Source organism: Hydra viridissima, unplaced genomic scaffold (genome assembly GCF_058129835.1).
Source record: "Hydra viridissima isolate aposymbiotic clone 2 unplaced genomic scaffold, HvirCarnegie_v1 scaffold_13, whole genome shotgun sequence".
Lineage (NCBI taxonomy): Eukaryota > Metazoa > Cnidaria > Hydrozoa > Anthoathecata > Hydridae > Hydra > Hydra viridissima.
The window spans coordinates 3,771,072-3,791,686 of NW_028324312.1; the positions used below are offsets into that span (position 1 = coordinate 3,771,072).

At 29.2% G+C, this 20,615-nt stretch overlaps 1 protein-coding gene across 2 annotated transcripts in view; it reads right to left on the reverse strand.

Moving 5' to 3' along the window:
• Positions 1-814: 814 nt before the first annotated feature.
• The window catches only part of LOC149880108 (hatching enzyme 1.2-like), a 35,123-nt gene continuing 15,322 nt past the window's right edge, over positions 815-20,615 (reverse strand). Inside the window, exons 1-11 of one of the 2 annotated variants that reach the window (XM_090070176.1) lie at positions 11,569-11,689; positions 11,143-11,337; positions 7,491-7,667; positions 7,282-7,341; positions 6,950-7,111; positions 6,497-6,653; positions 4,400-4,473; positions 4,139-4,301; positions 2,184-2,334; positions 2,013-2,071; positions 815-1,014 (exon numbers count right to left, since the gene is read on the reverse strand). In XM_090070176.1, the coding sequence (XP_089926302.1) occupies positions 987-1,014; positions 2,013-2,071; positions 2,184-2,334; positions 4,139-4,301; positions 4,400-4,473; positions 6,497-6,653; positions 6,950-7,111; positions 7,282-7,341; positions 7,491-7,667; positions 11,143-11,314 (1,203 nt within the window). In that variant the 5' untranslated portion in view covers positions 11,315-11,337; positions 11,569-11,689 and the 3' untranslated portion in view covers positions 815-986. Of the gene's footprint in view, positions 1,015-2,012; positions 2,072-2,183; positions 2,335-4,138; positions 4,302-4,399; positions 4,474-6,496; positions 6,654-6,949; positions 7,112-7,281; positions 7,342-7,490; positions 7,668-11,142; positions 11,338-11,568; positions 11,690-20,615 lie in introns of those variants that run through there. The other variant, XM_090070177.1, reaches the window with a different exon arrangement.

Below are 20,615 nucleotides of genomic sequence, written 5' to 3' on the forward strand. Positions count from 1 at the left end.
CAGATTTTAATGCCATTTGAAAGTGTAACTTCGATTCCCAAGCATATTCAATTTCTTAAATCAACCCTGTCAATCTATTGAAAATATGTAAATGATAAACGCACACTTAAAGATTTAATTTTAGTCAATAAAGCTTATAAAATCTTCTTATAAGCTTTGATATCTTCTATCATTATCTATAAGCTTAAATATCTTCTTATTGGAGTCAGTGAATTTATGAAATTTTCCTCAAATAAATTAAACCAAAAAAAAATTAATTAAAAGCATAAGACAGCGTCTTAAAAAACAGTTTCATGGACCATCTTGTGCACTTGCTTAACTTCGACTTAGGTCTCATTAGCATCATCGTCACAAAGATATCCATAGTAACAAAAAGACACCCATAGTCACACATGCTGTCCTACTCTCCAAAATCTTTATTTTTGCACAGCGCGATTTTAAAACGCGGGAAAAAATATTCATTTTTACCGCGTTTTTACTGTTTATATTGTACTATTTTAAAAATTTATTATCATAGATTATCATACAATATTATATAATATTATATATTATCATATATTATTATATATTACTATCATATTTTATATATAATCAAGTATTATTATATATCATCTATATTATTAAATGTTATCATGTAATATTGAATATTATTACATATTATTATATAAAGTTACTAAATTCTTTACAATCATTTTAAAGGGTTTGTTTTTACTTTTCTTTGAAAAACATTTCGCCTACAATCTAAACACCTGTTAGATTAAAAAATGTCAAAAATGAGAATTAGACATTTATAGCTAAATTAAATTACGAGACATTTTTCAATATATTTTTAATTTGATTTATCAAATAAAATTACTAATAAATTCATAATTTATTTATAACATTACACATTTAAATCATAAACAATCGTGAATATTGCCATATGTTAAGTTTATAATATGATAGGTGAATAAAACTGTATGCGAATAAAACCTGATTTTCGATCTCTAGTAAGGAGCATAAACATTCTTCATCCTGGAAATAAAAAATGAGAGGTCAACGCTCGAAAAAATATTAAGTACAATAACAAGACTAACGAGAATTCTAAAAGCAGACCTCCAATTCTTTGAACTGATATAAAATTCCTTAAGCAATATGCTGTAACCATGAAATTCCTTAAGCAATATGCTGTAACCATGAAATTCCTTAAGCAATATGCTGTAACCATGAAATTCCTTAAGCAATATGCTGTAACCATGAAATTCCTTAAGCAATATGCTGTAACCATGAAATTCCTTAAGCAATATGCTGTAACCATGAAATTCCTTAAGCAATATGCTGTAACCATGAAATTTTCCAAAATCATAGAATATTTTCGAGCAGTTTTTTATTTCTCAGTGCTTACATGGTGGTTGGGTTATTTCTCAGTGCTTACATGGTGGTTGGGTTATTTCTCAGTGCTTACATGGTGGTTGGATTAGAAAACATTTGTGAATTGTATTCCAACTCAACTACCATGTAAGCATTAACCCAACTACCATTTTTCACTCATTCTAATTCCTTGAAAACAAATACTTAGTTTATTATACGAATGTTAGGTAGTGAATATTTACATCTAAAAAAAGTTTTTTGTTTTTTTCAGCAACATAATTTCTCAAGGCAAATTTTCATATTATGAGAAAAGTAACATTGCTTCACCACATATATTTTTGATCAACTTTGCATCATGAAACCTAAGCCTTGTGTCGTTAAACAATACTAAAAGTTGAATTGTGAAACAATACTGAGCTTATAAATTAAAAAAAAGAGACACACTAAAACCAGTGCTTTTAAATGAACATCATAATATTAACTAACAAGATAAGATCATAGACACCTCAAGAAGCTGCATAAGCCATATAACATCATCACACTCATGTAAATATATTACTTTTAAAAAAGCTGCAGTGTAAGAGGATTTTACACATCAAAAGTCAATTTCAAAATAATCAGACTAAACTTACATTCTGGCAAAATAATCAGACTAAACTTACATTCTGGCAAAACCTTTTTCCTGAAGACGCTTATATTCTTCTTGGTTTTGTGGAGAGCACTAAAAAATGGATAACAAAACAATAAAATGATAGTAGTTAGTAAAATGAGAACAGATTTCTACATAGTTTTTAAATTTAAGAAAAAGAAATTAAAAAAAAATATATACTTACATATAACTTGTTTAGTTTTTGCTTATCAATTTCACTGAGAGCCTCCCTTTGACCAATACGTATACTATTTTTACTCCGAACTTCAAGTGTTTTTAGGCCATTTTTTGAGAAAAAATTATCTCCGTAATGCATTATAGAACCATAATCATATCTAAAAAATAAAAAGGGTTTAAAACTTTTTTTTTCCCCTTCTCTTAAGACTTTTTTTCCACATCATAAAATGTTCTCAATTTCAGTTAAACCAAGGCCTTCTAAATTATAAAGCACACTCAGAAGTTTAAAAAATGCTCGTGATGTCACTGTAGAAGTCTATTGTTTTCAAAAAGTTTTTGACTCCCATGTTTTTGATTCTGTGATTCTAAATATATTAATTGTTTAAATTTAGTCAATAACTTTTGATTTTCAAAGGTTAAAAAGGTTTAGGCACAGTTTATCATTAACAAAGTATACTTTTACTAATATTTCAACTAGCACTACAACAGTGCATTATTGCTGAAGCAACTAAGGTGAGATTATTTTATAAATAATTTATCATTGTTGTTTATTAAGAATATTTTATTACAATGATTTTTATTATTGAAGTTTATGACAAATATTTTTATTAACACTTTGAGGTTGTCAAAATACCTAAACACTGCTGTGTTACTGATTGTTACTGCAGCTTTCCAGCCATCCAACCCTCCAAGCATTCCAACCATCCATATGATAAATTTACTGACCATCCATATGATAAATTTACTGACCATCCATAAGAGAAAGTTATTGCTATTAAATTTCTGACAAAATCCAAAGATGATAGACAGTTAGACTTGTCAAATACCACATGAAAGTTGAACACCTTCAATTAAAATTGTTGTGTGTGAAAAACATTTCATTTCTTTTTTGTTTGTGTAGATGGATTATTTTGCATAAATCAAAAAATGTTTGCATTTGCTTGATTGATAATATAGATATATCATCAATCTTATGATTGTTATCTTAACAATCAATGTAAACTGTTATTGGACCAGTATCCAATTCTTTAACAGATGATTCTATTTGTAAAGCATGTGTCACACCTAAACAACATTGAAAAATACAATTTTGTTAAGCTGGTTCTAAATTTGGCTAAATGGAAGGTTGAAATGCCCAACCAACTTCTTGCTTGAACTCACAGAGGTTTTTTCAATTTTTCCTTCTTTGATATCTCCACAACATGAATCTAATCTTTTCTTGATATCAAAACACAAACAGATCCTAATTTTTTTTATCAATAAAGCGTCAATAGAAAGCATTGGGTGTTTCTTGCGATGATTGATGGTGTCTATTGGTGTGGTATTTTGATGTTTTAAATTGCAAACCAAATGGTAAGTACACTAGCAACTGTTTTTCTAAATAATTATTGCAAAAGAGCTGTTGATCAACAAATTAAAAGTATTAACAAATCTTCCAAAAGCATCATGGAAACTGGCAACATCTCTCAATTACTTACTTAAGATCTGCTTGATGGAAACATATTTCAATCAAAAAATTTTGTTTTGTTCTAAGATTTAATTCATTTTGAACAAAAAGAAGTATTAAGCTGTAAAAAAAACTTTAAACTTATTTTTAAAAATTAAACGGTGGATAAATCAATAATTAATTTTTTTATCATAGAGGTTACTAAAAATTTTCATGTTTTGAGTGCAATATAAAAACTTATCTTAAAAAATATATTATATTTCAATTAGTATATCATTTGACTACTGCCCTAATGTCAGATTCCACATGAGTGGGTTTTCTAATTAAGAAGGCCTGGGTTAAACCTACTATTGAATTTCAAATGTTTTTTTTATTTTCATAACTTTACCATGAAATATATAAACTAAAAACTAGTATGGTCCTCAATAACTTATCCTCCACCCCACCCCCACCCCCCACCCCCCCACCCCATTCAACTTTCAACTACAAGATAAAAATCCAGGAAAAAGATATACCCAAATCCCAAAGTATCTGCTTGTCCATTTTCATACTTCTTAAAATTTGTTGCAAAACCATCTCTGATATTTGCAAAATTTACGGTAACATAGTCATCCCTATCTAGTCTTGATTGTTCATGATAAAAACCAAGGGCATGTAAAATTTCATGCATTACTGTCCCTGAAATTTATCAAAAATTAAGTTAATATATTTGTTTAAATAAAGCAATTCATAAAAATCTATTCAGCAATTTAGTAAAAATATACAAAAGTACAAACCTTTATGCTCGCAATTCATTCCAACAGAAATGTCTTGACCTCTATCTTGCTGGTTTCCAATGAACGAATAACAGCTAAAAAAAAGTAAAAGAAATTTTTGCAACTTTATAAGTAGATTTACACTTATATATCTTTAGAAATGTTTTTAAAGAAATCATACTTATGTCTACCAATGCCTGTTTTATACAAATCTATACAAAACTATACACTTTAAAATCAAAATCAGTATGTTTTATAAAAAACTGATTTTGAATTTAAAGTCCATTTACATTCTTTTCCTGATCTTCTATCTTTGTTCTTTGTTCCATCTGTCTTTGAAAAAAAAATGGAGAACTAATTTTTCTTTATGAATATTACTCAGAAATTATCACTTGACTGTAAAATTTTTTAAGTAATGTATTAAAAAAAGTCATTGAATTGCTGCCGCACCTTGTAAGCTTACTTTTTAAATATATTGAATATTCAAAACATAAAGGTGTTTGTGAGTGTTTTATACTAGAAATATTTTATAATAGAGATACTTAATAAAGTAATTGAGATTTTTAAAATATTTTGTTTGATATGATTTTTTCAGATGTATTTGAAAAAACATTTTGCTTTTCAAACAACTTAGATTGTGAAAAAGATTTCCCTAAATTTAGTAAATTGGCTAAAGTAGTAAAAAATAGAAACAAAAATTTTAAAGCTAAAGGAATATGAACTACTATGGTTCTTTAACAATTGATACTTAAGTTGAAAAACTTGATAATAAATACAAAAGATGATGACTGAATGTGAAAAATCTTGGATTGAGCAACAGAAAATGATATTTTAACAACAAATACAAAAACCAAAGAAAAACCAAGAAAATTATCTTAACAACCTTAAAACTTAGAATAGAAACTTAAAGTATGGGCAAAAACTGTACAAGCTAATTAGTATTTAATATTCTTCCAGTTTATATTCATGTTCAACTGCACTCGAGCAGTTTCATCCCACTCTTTGTTTGTAAAATGACATCATTGATTACATCATAAAGATAATTGTGTAATAAAACCTTCCATCATACTTGAAAAATATTGCTGATAAACACCTTTACAAGTCTCTTTAACCCATGACATACATTTATGACAGACTTTTTTATGATAATATTACAAGCCTAAATAAGGCTAACCTTCTTTTTGTAAAATGCTTTTAAATTCCAATGCACTTCACAAAAATAGAAACTTTTGTTGTAAAAATCTCTCTTGCCCACTACTATTACATAAACTTCAAGCAAATCATGTGATAAAATCAATTGAATTACTTTTAAGCAAAGAAGTATTAAAACATTGGTTGATGAAAACTATTTAGTCAATATAATGGAGGCATAAACATATAAAATATATTGAACAGGGAGTTCATTAAAAGGATTTGAAAAAACAAAACCTTAAGTTTTAGTGTAAGAAGGTTATGATTTTTTTTATCACCAAAAAATTACCTACAGAAAAATGACCCAACTGATAAATGTATTTTTAAGGAACTTTCTTGTAAACTTTGTTTGATGTGCAGAATAAATTTTAGTTTGAAAGTTGAAGATTTTTTAGAATAAAGAGATGTGAAATTAAACTACAGTTGATTTAAATTCTTCATTTAGAATTATATGAATAAGAAATATTCGAAACTGAAATATTTGATGATAGCAAAGACATTTCAACTTCTTCTTCTGGTTTCACTACCAAATTGTTTAAAAGATATGTTGAAATTTATTATCATATGGTAAGCTGACCATCCCTTCACATTATCACATGGCAAGCTGACCATCCTTTTTTATTAGCTTGCCATATATGTTTTATGATTAAAAAATTAAAAAATGTGATAAGCTAAAAAGTTAAACATATTCTGTGTAAAGATTAAAACATTTTGATGATGCTATTTTATTGATACAAACTATTTATAGTAGAAATTACATTTACTTTTTCATAATTGAATTAGATTAAAAAGTTATTTTGTTATTTACAGAGGAGACTTTGTTATTTATAGGGAAGATATTTTGTTATTTATGATATACTTTGTTTTGAGTAACAACTTGGTTTATTTATTTTCCAAAAAACATAGAAATAGAAATAAAAAGCTTACCCATTTCCTTGGATAAACCGCAAGTAAGTTTCAGGCTGTCCATTTACATCCACATTGCCATCTGAAGTTCCATCATTCTTTCTTTTAACAAATTTAATACAACTTAAGGAACTTAATTCTCTCATGGCTTCATTTATTGCACGCTGCATCACACCATCTGCAAAATATTTTTATAAATTTCATAAAACAACAGAGAAAAATTATCTACAAAAAATTTTTACCATCTACAACTTCTGTTAGGGTAGAGATACATTGAGTTTACAGAAAGTCACTATAATTTGCAGGTTTTGTGTGCAAATTATAGTTATACCAAAGTTATGGCAAGTAAGGTATTTAATATGGTTTTTTTTAGTTTAAAAAATCACCATAAAAAATGTCAATTGGATTAATAAATACAATGGCAATATTTTTATTAAAAAATTTTTTATTCATGTTATAATTACAAACTCAAACCTCCAGAGATTTCTACTGGTAGCTGATAGGGAACTATTAGACCCCATTTTACACCAGTATACAGATTGCGTTTATCAGTCTTGTTGTTCATGACAGCATCTACTTCTTTTGTTCTTATGATGTCTCCCTCAATAATATTGATTTGCTTGTTCACCTCCTCAGCTATAATTTGAAATATTACTTTTGTATAAAAAATAAAGTTTTTTGAATTAAAAAATCAAGACACATGTAAACTATTGACTAATTAAAAAACAACAACAAAAAAAACATTTTGTTGAAAAAAAAAAAAAAAAAAAAAAAAAAAAAAGAATGAATATAAATAGACATAGAACCTTTTTGCTCTGCTAAGGTATCTTCTTGCTTTTCTATGAATGTTTCTGCATTAGTGATTTCTAAAGTAAACAAAATTTTTTTTTAAAGGTAATTTAATGATAGTAGAAAAGTTTCAAATTATCAAAGTGGAAGTTTGATGCTACTAAGATAATCAAACTTATATAATCAATTTATCCAAGCTTGATTAAATATAAAATATACTACCCACCTTCAGATACCATTTGTTTCATCTTCCTTTGAAAACTTTTAACTGCAACTTTTATATTGACACCAGGTGCAGTTTCACCCAGCTTTTCTTCAAACTCTGTCTGTAGAAATACTTTTTTTCTCTCCTCATCACTGATGGATTCAGCCAGTTCTTCCTCAATTTCTTGATCCTCATTATCTATAATATGTATATTATCTATGTTTATTATATGTATGCTATAAGTATATTATCTAAAACTATATACTATGTAATTTTTCAGATATATCTTAAGTTTACATTATATATATATATATATATATATATATATATATATATATATATATATATATATATATATATATATATATATATATATATATATATACATATATATATATAAATATATATATATATATATATATATATATATATATATATATATATATATATATATATATATATATATATATATATATATATATATATATATATATATATATATATATATATATATATATGTAGACAGGGAGTGAAACATTTACATCCTCTTTTTAAGTACTAATTTTAAATTCACTTATAAATGTTATAATTACAATTTCATGCTCTAGATTAAGCATGAGTATTTGGTTTTATATAGATTAAGCATCAGTGTATGGTTTTTCTGTTGATAATGAAAAAAATAATAATTAAAAATTTCTATATCAGCCTTTTAAGGTAAATTAAATTTTCTGAAGTTTATTAAAATAGAACTTTTGTAAGTTTAAAACAGCAAAGAGTTTTTGATGTGATAAATTTTTATTCATACATAATTTTGAAAGATAAGTTTAACAGATTTAATTGAATACCAATTCTGCAGAATTTCTAGAATGGTTGAAATAAAATAAGATGTTAAGTGTATCGCTAATACAACCCTGAAAAAATTTACTTATGTTCTTTTTTAACTTAAATCCTTAAATTACCACCAAAGTTGTTACAAAAAGTTGTTAGAAAAATGTTTTTATCTCGAACGTATTTCTTAAAAATGTTTTTCTAATAGCTTTTGATCTGTAATCAATCTTTGCAAATTCCACAGCTTATAATTGAATCAGTGTTTTTTAAAAGGGCTCATTTGACATTTTTTTAAAAATTCACTTTTTGTGTGTTTTGTGCCCTTCTATGATAGCTTCATCAGTTTATGTTTAAAATGTGTTTAAATTTTATCTTCTTACAGAAATAAAGCCACCTGAAAGTTTTTGATTTTTTTTTAAAAGGCAAATTTGTTTCAAATATGCCCTTTTTAAAAAAATCACTCTCCAGCTGATTCGTATTTTTAGCCGCAATACGCGGAAAATATAAACAGTTTCGATTTCGGAATATTCGATTTTTTTTAAAAGGGCCAATTTTTCGAAATTTCATTAATTAATTATTAACAAACGAAATGTTATAACAATTATCAAAGTGTACGAAGATATTACTCTTGCATATATTTTTTAAAAATATATTACACAAATTCTGTATATTTAATGTTAAAAGATATAAAGAGTTTTTTTAGTTTTCTCAAAAACGGGTTTTGAGCAAATCAGCCCTTTTAAAAAATACTGATTCAATTTAAGTCCAGCTTTGAAAGAAATGACGCGCGCGCGCGCACACACACACACACTTCACATTTATGAATACATTGGAAATCTAATAAAGGTTAATTAAGTAGTACACACACAGTAAAAATAAATCATTTAAAAAAAAGGGGAACTTTTATCTCAATACCGTTAAAATGTAGAGCACTGTAACTAAATCATGAATTGTTCATTGTGATTCTGGGTTTTAATTAAGAAAGACGTAGTAGTTAAAAAACTTTTTATGTTTCATAAAACTCTTCAAATTTTGTTTAGTAAAAACTTATTGCAAAATTATTGCTGAAAGACGATAGAATGGGACGTAATATTTATAATAGTGATTACAAACCATTGATAGCTATAATGCTGGAATAAATCCACTGAATTATTTTAAAAATATAAAATATTAAAAGCCTTTAAGTTGATAAGTTATTACTAAAACAAAGGACAATTAAAACTTGGTGTTTTAGAAAATACTGTACGTTAACGCTTGGATGATGCAAGATTGTGTAGTTATCATGCAGCAAAAAAACCATTTACATCAACTAAGAGTCAGAAATTTCGGGGTTTGCAAGGCCCACAGATATTGGGCAATAGAAGAGTGGAGACAATTATCATGGTCGGAAAAATGGACGTTCTGACAGGACAATAATTTCAAATGCACATTTAAACTTTTTAAAGCGTTTGATAAAAAATCACTGAGATGCAATAATCTACACCATCTCCTGACACAGGAAAATACATCAAGAACTTCAAACTGCCTGGTCACAAATAAAGCAAGTCTGAATTGACTATATATTGAGTTTACCCCTATATAGTTTATCCTATAAATTTAATGAGGTTTTTAATAACAATCGAAACACCGTCACAGTTCTGATCTGCTTTTGATGATCTGCTATTGATGCTCTTAAAGGTTTTTTTAGTTTTGGATTTGAAATTTGTAATATACTTTTTTAATAATTATTCTCTAATATTTTTAGTCTTTGGGAACAAAGTGCAAAAAGCTAAAAAGTAAAATTATTATAGGCCGCTTAACTGTAGCTTTACCCAAATTAAAACCTATATAAAGAAAAACCAATTGGTATTATTTCCCACCTGAAGGTCAGTGGCATTTTTGACGTCACCGTTAGCCTAAAGTTTCTCGTCTTTTACGCGACAATATGTAATATCTCTAGTAACTGTTATGAAATACACATACATATAAACTTAAAAACGCATTCCTTTAAACTTATTTTACATGTTGATGTCATTGGTAAGCTAATGTCAAATAATTTAATTATATGCAGGTTCAGATGGATGAAAAAACTTTTTTTAAAAATTGTTCTCCTCTGTCAATATCTATAGCCATCCCATAACATGAAAAAACTCTTTTCAGCTTCTAAATTTAAATCCTCCTAGTGATGGCAGAGACTGATGAGGGTCTTTACTTGCTGACCCATCAGAAAAATAAATCATCATTTAAAACTTAAAAACTTAGCCTGATCAAGTTGGCATTCTACTACATAAACAAATAGTGAGTCATGGGTTAAACTTTTAGGTACGAAGATATAGTTTGAATCTCAAACAGCATACAACACCATGATGTAAACTTCATGATTTTTTTTGTTCCGGGGAATCGCTAAATTTCGTTCTAGACAATTGAAGCAGAGTTACGAGCAAAGTCTGACATAACTGTGTTAAGTTTTTAGAAATTTAATTTTTGATATTTAAGGCAATGAGTTTAAGCTTTTGAAATAAACTTATGCAAAGTTTGTTTATCAATCAAGATAAAGATTTGATTTCAAAAACTTGAAACATTTTTTGAAAATTTTTAGAGAATATCTCTATGACCCAATTTTTAATCTTTTGCAGTTTCTTTTCAATCAGCATCTTTTTTTTTCCAATCAGCATCTTTTTTTTAAATTAGAATACGGTTTTTTGTAAGCGTTATGTTACTACAAATGTTGATGGCGTTAATGATACAAGAACGTTGATGTATTAGGACATTTTTGACAACAAAATTGTTTGACTCTAAAACCATTTTTGCGATGTGTGAAAAATGTTTTAAGCTACAAAAACAAAAAAAATATAAGAAAGTTTACTTGTGCTTCCTAAAACTTCTTTGACCGTCTGATGAATGTACTCTTTCATTTTGTCATGGTTTTCTTCGATCACTTCTTTTAAGATCATTGTTGCTAACGACTTTTCATCATTTTCACTCAATCGAATGCTGCAAGTCAAAGTCACTAGTGTAAACGCGATGTAAAACTTCATTTGTGGGAAATCTTTTTAGAATCCTGCAAAAGAAATTGAATTATTTATTTGTTTAAAAAACGGAACAGTTTTTTAAGGCTGAGAACCTGTTTCATAAATTTGATCAACCATTTGTCTACTTGCAAACTGATTAAGCTGTCTACAAATTGTAAAAACTATTTGTAAAAACTTTCAAAACTTTTTTCGTAATATTTATTAAAAAACCAATAGCAATTTTTAAAAAAGCAAGTTTTCAAATGTTAAAATCGCATTACTTTGGAAAATCAATTGGCTCGCTGATTTTTGCTAAAAGCGCCCTTTGTCGTTATAATGGAGTGAAAGTGTAAATTCACCACTTCCATAGTGAAATGCTTGATTGATTTAGACTCAATTGAGAGTTTATCACGTGTCATATTTAACATATTACGGATCCTTGTACAGCGTTTTATTTAATTGAATTACAAAAGAACTATGAAAAAGGTTAAATCTTTTGAATGGAATTATTTGAATGAAGTTGCATAAAATGAAAAAATGCTTAAAATGCGCTTCAATCCTTTCATTCTTTTAAATGATAACATTCCCTTTGTTATTTTAAATAGTTTTAGCGCAATATAATCTCTTAAATGTGGGCAGCATCATTATCGATAAACAGGTCATTAAACAGTTGGCTTCCATTCAAGTTTTTACTTTTGGTAATCTTATTCAAAATATTTTTTTAATCTAATTTTATTTTTGGTACTTGTTGAGCTTTAAAACTCTTAAAACTGCTAAAAAAGTTCGGCAACCGATTCGCACGTTTGAATGAAATTTTCAATAATTCGGCAAGCTGTTTATTTATTTTTTTTTAAAAAATATTACTTATTTCTTTCGTAAATGTTATCCAGCCATTTGTTAGGCCTTTTGTAATGATAGGGACGGCTCTAAGCATATTCACTGTGAATATACAAATTTATTGATCTTTGTATTATAAGGTGCTGGTGTGTAGCTATAAGTAAAAGAGTTTTTAGGATTAAGAACAACTTGGTGTCTATTAAAAGATTATAATCTTAAATAATTACGACTAAACTAAAGCAAATCAAAATTTTTTTTTTTTAAAAAAAAAAAGCATTTCGTCACCTCAGGGTAAAACGCACCATGTTGATTTGCTTTGTGGAAAAAATGTGAAAACAACCCTTGAAAAAAGTATAAAATATTTTTACTCAATGCATAAGAGATATTGTTTTTTTTACTCAATTCATAAGAGATATTTTTTTAAATAATCAATCAAAATAAACATTATAATTAATGCGTTTCTTCCTTAAATTTTTTTGCTTTAAAATAAAAACTGATAAAAGTCGAGATTGTGCGTTCTAACTTTGAGGTAACAGTTTTCGATTATATCTTTGCCTTGTATATGAAATTTATGGCTGTTAGTGTCATAGGATAAAAACCTGTATAACTTAATATTACGAACATCAATTTATAAAACATATTCGGCAAATTTGATACAAATGTTTAAATTTGATAATGTTAACTTTGTTATGAAAACTTATTGCTTTTAGATGATGCTAAACCTCTCTACTAGAGTTTTATCTATCCCTTTAACATTTAATGATTCCTCAAGGCTTGCAAAGAAACTCCTGGTCGTCTTCCCATAGTTGGTTTTACCGAAGGCAAGTTTTGCAATATCAATCAACTGTATTTAAATTTAGCTTGTTAACAGGCCCATCAAGAATAAGTAGTATTTGAGCATTAATTTTTACACAAATTATATATATATATATATATATATATATATATATATATATATATATATATATATATATATATATATATATATATACATACAAACCAAGAGAAATTTCGGACCCAGAGGAAGTTTTCTTAGGGGGCCCTTTTATGGTCAATTATATATTCATTGAAAATTAAAAATGAAAGTTAATTAAATGTTTTAAAAGTCAAATCTATTTAAATCTTTTAAAAATTATTTTAAAAATTTAATTGTACACACACGGGGCCCTCTTGTGTCGGGTGGTGGGGGTGGTGGGGGTAAACGGGAAAAATTCCCCCGGGAATCTTCCCCTTCCCCCCTCTCTCGGCGGCCATGTATATATGTATATATATATATATATATATATATATATATATATATATATATATATATATATATATATATATATATATATATATATATATATATATATATATATTCCTTGTGTCGCAAAATGTCGCAAAATGTTCAGGAAAAACAGATTTGATCTTGAGGCTTCTGGAGAACCGTCTCACTGCAAAAGTTGTTGTCCTGTTGGGCCTAAAGGTAGAGTTTAACTTGGCATACCAAAAGCGTTCGAGAGAAATGATTTTGCATTGTTACACCAAATAGATGATAAAGCTGGTAATTATGTTTACGAGTTTGCGCGTTTTGACTCACCATCCCGTTAAGATCAAGAAAACAACACCACATGAAGTTCCACTAACATCACCAACAGCACCAATGCTACTAGCTGCTAGTGAATCTACAATAACTCCCGCTAGGATGCACGTTTTATCAACTACCGATGAAGCGGTTGCAAGTCTTTTTACTGTTGTCCTCCTGCGCTGATATTTCTTTTTGAACTTAATTGCCATTAACTTCTATTGTGTTGATCCAGGAGGAGCCGTTTTTATTCGCTACGAGTGTAATGTCTCAGAATCCTGTGTGCAATCACTTGCATCAATCATTTTTTTAATTTTCAACAGGTATTATCAGTTGTAGTTAAGTATCTGCGATTGAAGAACACGGTGCCTCAGATCTCAGTCACTCGTACTAGAACATAATTTTACAGTTACTGCTTTGAATGCTAACACAAGAACTTCATGACCTGAAATGACAGCAAGTGTAAATCGCAACTCGTCAAAACCGCGGTTTGGTAAAACGTGTTTGACTGGCTAACACGGAAAGTTCAAAGTTTACGTATTCGTCTCTACCAACTTGTGACATTCGAAGAGAAAACACTTTTAGAAACTGTTTTTGAACTACAAAACATACTTTTATTGAAGAGAGAGCGTCACATGCTTTATAAGCAATACCTTCGGCAGAACAAGTATAGCCCTCATAAATGATTAGTCTTAATGTCATAATAGCCCTCATAAGTGATTTGCCTTAACGTCATCTTTCATTGATCCAATGCCAGTGGATGCGCAAGTTGATAGTAAGTCCAGCCAGTGATCCGTAAACAAATATGATCTGTTGTTTGCAATGTGTCAACCATGATGTTTAAGTACTGACAATATGTTGACTTGCAAGACCTGCGATGACGAGCGCGGATCACCCACGACAACCGCTGTCAGTTCGTCTCAATAACAACTCACCGGTGCTGCTGTGCTACTGGTCGTTCTACTTGTTGTGACTCTTGTATTTTTGCCTGATATGCTATTAATTATTGTTCTGTATGTCATGCCACCAAATATACGCTGGTGGTGCTAGCTGTCATGCCTCCTGTGTGACTGTGTGATTGATCTTCGCTCTTTTACGCTATTAATTTTTACTGCACCAAATGCACTTAATGGAGCTTGAAGTAAATGATTGTTACACTCAAGGGGTGAGTCTGTTTTGAGTGCCAAGTCTTTTGTATGAGATGTAAACTCAGCACTAGACCAAATCTGAGATAAGGTTAAAATTCTTTGGTATCTAGCAATGTCAGTGAGCCTGGTTGCTGTCTGATTTTTGGTGTTAGCTGATACTATGTTGGTAGACATATAAACCTAGTCATAGACAGTCAAACAGCTTCAGATAGACACATCCTTGGCGAGGAATGGAGCTCTCCAAATTTGACGATGGGCTACAGATCTCAGTCACTCGTACCGCTTTATCTTGAACGATTAATATTGCAGTATTTATTGCGTCGCAGTATTTATTGCGATGCTATCGCAAAGTTTGACGGTGGATAACTCGAAGGTGTCTCATGGTAAAAATACGTACACCAGTACTGTCTCTGAAAGACAGGCTCCAGTTTCCGCTAAAAGCGAATGTCAACCCTTATTGCCTTCGAAGTCGAGGAGAAAAGTTTGACATCAATGAGCTAAAGTAGTAAACTATAATTAAAAGTAACAGCTAAAAACTAATCGCCTCGTAAGCAAAAAGTAACAAAATGTAATCGCGACTGAAGGTTGACGCTGACGCATGCGTTTGAATACGCTGAAATATCACAAACGCTGGCACAAACGCTGGCACAAATGTTTGCAGATAGCACAAGCGCTGGCACAAATGTTTCAAACCTTATCCAGGGGGAGATAAGAGTATAGATCAGCGAGCAAAAGTAGCAAAAAAATTGATGACTACTGAAAAAAACCCATTCTCGATTAAAAAGTTGACTAAAAAACAAGTTTCATAATTTTGGATGGCTTACAGTTAATGCTATAAAGTAATATCAAACTTATAACATACCTGCTGTACTTGGTAAGCCTACTATAGTTCAAAGTTTAAAAAGAGAGTTAAAGTCATATTTACTTTCTATATCAAAAATATCTTTAAAACCATTCTTTTTAAATAAAATAAAGTACATACCTTCTTTAATAATCAACATAACTTTCAATAAAATCTTTTTTACACCAATAAAATAGTAAATAATGTTAAGCATGTGCGTAAGTTAGCAATAAGAGAGTTTTATCGCTTCAGTCTTTTCCGTGGTAAGCTTTGAAGTAATATATCTTTATATATGTTATAAATCTAATGACTAGGGTTTCTCATTTCCAGTAAATTTTGCATTCCGGGATTCCCAGGGTATATTTGTCTTATCCCGGGATTTCCCGGTATTCTGGTATAATTTTATTTTATCAAAAATCATGATTCAAGCATATTGTGAGGGCGGTTGATTTTTCTATTTATTTATTTATTATTATTTTCTTTTTCGCTTGCAGTAAAGAGGAAGGGGAAGTTTTGGGTTTAGGTTATGGATTAGGTTATATGGAGGTTGGGAACGAGGTTAGTGGTCTGGGAAGTACTTGGTTAGGAAAGGGCTAGGTTTGGGAATAGTTTGGTTAGGAATGGGCAAGGTTTAATCTAAAAGGGCTAAACTTATAATCGCCGTCCTCAGTATATTCTATAATATAATAAAAATCAACAAATGTTCTATTAATGTGTAATGGTAGGCACTCTTATATTTGTGTGACGTAAATGTAATGGCGCGGATATGCTAAGGTGTGCGGCAAAGCATCAAACTTTTCAATAACAATATTTAACTCATATAGTAATAACAACAATAATATTAATAATCGAAATGCAAACAAAAGTACTTACAACTGGTTCTTCTTCTCTTACTTATTTTTCTTAATAAATATTCTCAAATATTCTCATCAATATATATTCCCTTAAAATTAACTCATGCAAATATCAATAAATCAATACAGATAATAACGCTTATCTAAAGTTACTCAAATATCTTTTCTTACCAATTCTTCTCGTAAGTTTCTCTTTAAAATCTTGATGAATACTTCTCATAAAATTCTCTTTAAATCTTTAAAAATCCTTTTCTCATAAATTCCTTTTTTTTTAAATCTCTTAAAACTCTTTTTATAACAAAATCCTTTTTCTTCTTTAAAATCCTCTTTTAAATCTCTTAAAAATTCTTTCTCTTAAAATTCTCTTTTAAATCTTTTCTTCAAAAACTCTCTCCAAAACTCTCTTCAAAAACTGTCTTCCCAAAAACTGTCTTCCCAAAAACTGTCCTCTTTTCTTTTTTTTTGAGCTTTTTATAGTTTTCGGTTGTTTACCGTTTTGCTACTTATTCATCATTTATTTATATGACAGGTTGAATAAGTTTCCGTGCATACATCTTTTCTTGGTTGTTGTTATTTTTTTTTTTTTTTTTTCTTTTCGCTTTATCGTTTATTCATATGACAAATTCAATAAGTCTCTGTGCGTACTTCTTTTCTTGGTTGTTGTTGCTTTTTACTTTTCTTTTCGCTTTATCATCTTATTCATATGACAAATTCAATAAGTCTCTGTGTGTACGTCTTTTCTTGGTTGTTGTTGTTTTTACTTTTCTTTTCGGTATATCGTCTATTCATTTGACAAATTCAATAATTCTCTGCGTGTACGTCTTTTCTTGGTTGTTGTTACATTTTTCTCTTCTTTTCGCTTTATCATCTTATTCATATGACAAATTCAATAAGTCTCCGTGCGTACTTTTTGTTGGTTGACTCACTCTTTCTGTCGAATATTATATGAGTCGGGTAAAACTTAAAGATAATGTTTACAATTTTATCATTTTCCCTCCTCACAATATTAACAAAAACTGGTTTCTGGCACAAACTTATATTAGTACATAAATCTAAATTAATATTATGGTTAAAAAAATTTTTCAAAAAGCATAAATAATCGATTGATTTATCACTTAATTATCAACGAATTTTTCCCATAAGTAGTCCTGCCACAGAAAATTTTCTTTCTCATTCAATCAAATGTCGGTTTGACGATCATTAATGCTGAGCATGTGTTAATTTAACTTTCGTTGCCTTTTCGTTGCCTCAAAGTTGTTAATTTCTTTTGTAAGACTTTTTAAATTGCCAAGGTTTTCTAGAGCACCTGTTTCTACTCGTTTGACATTATAAATATCAGCATCCAACTTTGCTGTATGTCCAAATTTATCAAATTTAATTTTATCATCATACTCATCACAGTCACTAAACTTTTCATCAGAATCTTGATACTGCGAATCGCCTTCGATACACTTTGCCTCTGAGGGGTTTGACTTTTTGAACATCAAAATGAAATAAAGTCCATGAGCATAACACTGATGTTCCAAAAGCAACTTTTTTAATGTAGATACTCCATCAGTGACACCAGCTATGATGAGAATAAAAATCTGTTTATTTTTTACTAGATCCACAATTTTTTCCGCAAGAAGTGATCCAGTTATTGGAGTCATCTCCAGGCTCCAAAACTTGCTTGATAAAGTGTAAGATAAGTTTAAAGAACTTGTTTGATAAAGGGTAAGTTAAATTTAAAAAACAGACATGCTCGTCTAACGATATAGAAAATCGTGACTCGCTAAATATTTTTTTTGTTATTTCCGAAATCACACATTTTGTTTGTCAATTGCTTTTTTACAATACCTTTTTCAGACAATGGTTTTCTAATAAATTTACATTTTGTTTTAGCATTTATAGAGAAGCCATCCACTGTTGCTAGCTTTGACACAATTTCCTCAATACCCTGCTTTTTAATAAACGTTGGTCATTTTTCTTTGAACATTTCTATTTTCCGACGCAGTGTCTTCATGTGAACATTTCATATCTAAACCCAGTTCTTTGTGTGCGTTTTTCAATTGACGAAGGAGACCACATGTAGAAAATCCATTGCACATTATTTTACTCTGCACTTTTTCGCAAGTGCTAGATTCGCTGGATTTTTCTTCACAAAAGTATTGCCACGCTTTTGATTCACTTTGCTATTGACAGTATAATTATTATGAATCGTAAAATAACTAAATGATTACTAAATTAGATACAACAAATCAACAACAACAACACAAAAATAGACATAATTAAAAATAATTCTCACCAAATAAAAAATTATAAGATGTACATAAAAAATTGTAAGATGTACATAAACACAAAGAAAAATGTTATAGAGGTAAAGAATGAAGCTAAGCGTAACGTTTTAGGTAGAAATGATGGAGTGACTTTAAGAACAGATTTTTGGGCCTAAGAGTAAAATCTATTTTTAGTGTCTGTTTTAGTGGGATAGTTAAGTAATTATAAGTGACGGCACTTAGGTTTTGCCCACACGTTTTCCTAGTATTAAAATAGTTATGAAATATGGTTGGAAGAAGACCGTATTATTGATCCCAGACAAATGAAAAATTTAGGAACTGGATTAAATCATAGAAACGAAGAACTTTGGATGTAAGATACAGGATGTCAGTCGGGAAGTTTCTGAGCAGAAAATACTTATTCTTATGGTTCAATTTTGAAGTTAAACGATTTTAGAAAAAGGGTTTTAGACTGTCCTTAAACTTGGCATGCATATCATAAATGTAAACCAAAAATTGAGAAATATATTGATAGGAACGTTTCAAAGTTAACGTAATGTCGAACTTTTGCTATTATGCCGTTGCTATTAAGACGTTCTAAAATTATAAGACAAAAACAGCTTTTGATCGCTAATTCAAGTATTTTAGAAGGTTCTTGTTAAATTTGTTAGAAACGTCGGTGGCTTAAATATTTCTGTTTATTCAGTATTGAAGAAGATTTTATTTGCTCGAAGTCATTAAATAAGTACAGCCATATCCTGATTAATATATTTAGTTTTCTGAGAGAATTTGTTATTTAAAAATTAGCATCATTAGCAAAATGATACGTATCTGAATGTTTGATAATAAAAGGATAAACATCATTGAAATAGATATTAAAGAGAAGAGGACCTAATATGGATCCTTGAGGGATATAATGCAAACGCTTTTAGTGCCTGAGATGATGCCATTAAGAGTAACAAACTGTTGACGATTGGAAATGTGTGATTTAATCCACTGCAAGGGTCGCCGAGTGCGCCATAAACCACTGCAGGGTATGCCGCATGCACCATAATAACTAAGCTCTAATAGGAAAGTATCATGATCTACGGTGTCAAAAGCTTTTTATAAATCGATGAAAACAAAGCAAAGTTTCCGTTATCAAGAGCAGCTTTTATACTTTCAGTAATTTCGATAAGAGCATTAAGCAGTAGAATGCTTTTTACGAAAACCAAATTGGTGTTTGCTTTTTATTTGCTAGTTTTTTGCTTTTTCGTTAATTTTTTGTAAAGAACATGTTTATTCAAAATACAAGATTTTCACTAATAAATTTAGGAAATGCAGGAATCTACGCATCAATTTCTCAAGCACACAATTTACCACACAATGAATAACATCCCTCATAATCGTCGAACAAAAAATGCGAAAGTATAGGTCTATTAAATTTTATTAAATTTTGAAACTTTTCCATATAATAAATTGAATACATTTACATTCTCGAAAATACATAATTGAAGTCGTATAAAAAATTATTTTTCTTCAAAGACGGATCAGTAATGAGCGTAAACATTCTTATACCTAAACAATGAAAAACAAAGCTGATTGGTCTATTAGCAGAGAAAAAACAAAGAAAAAACAAAGCTGTTGGTCTATTTGCAGAGAAAGTGAATCTCAAAAGAACCCAAAGAACCTTGAAAAAAAAAACGCAAAGCCTGACCGAAAGGGAGCCCATTATACGAGATTTCATTAAACTGTTTTACAATTGGAAGAAAATGAAACTTACATTTTAGCGAGATTTTTCGTTCGTAGATTATTATATTCTTCTTGATATTGCGGAGAGCACTGAAATA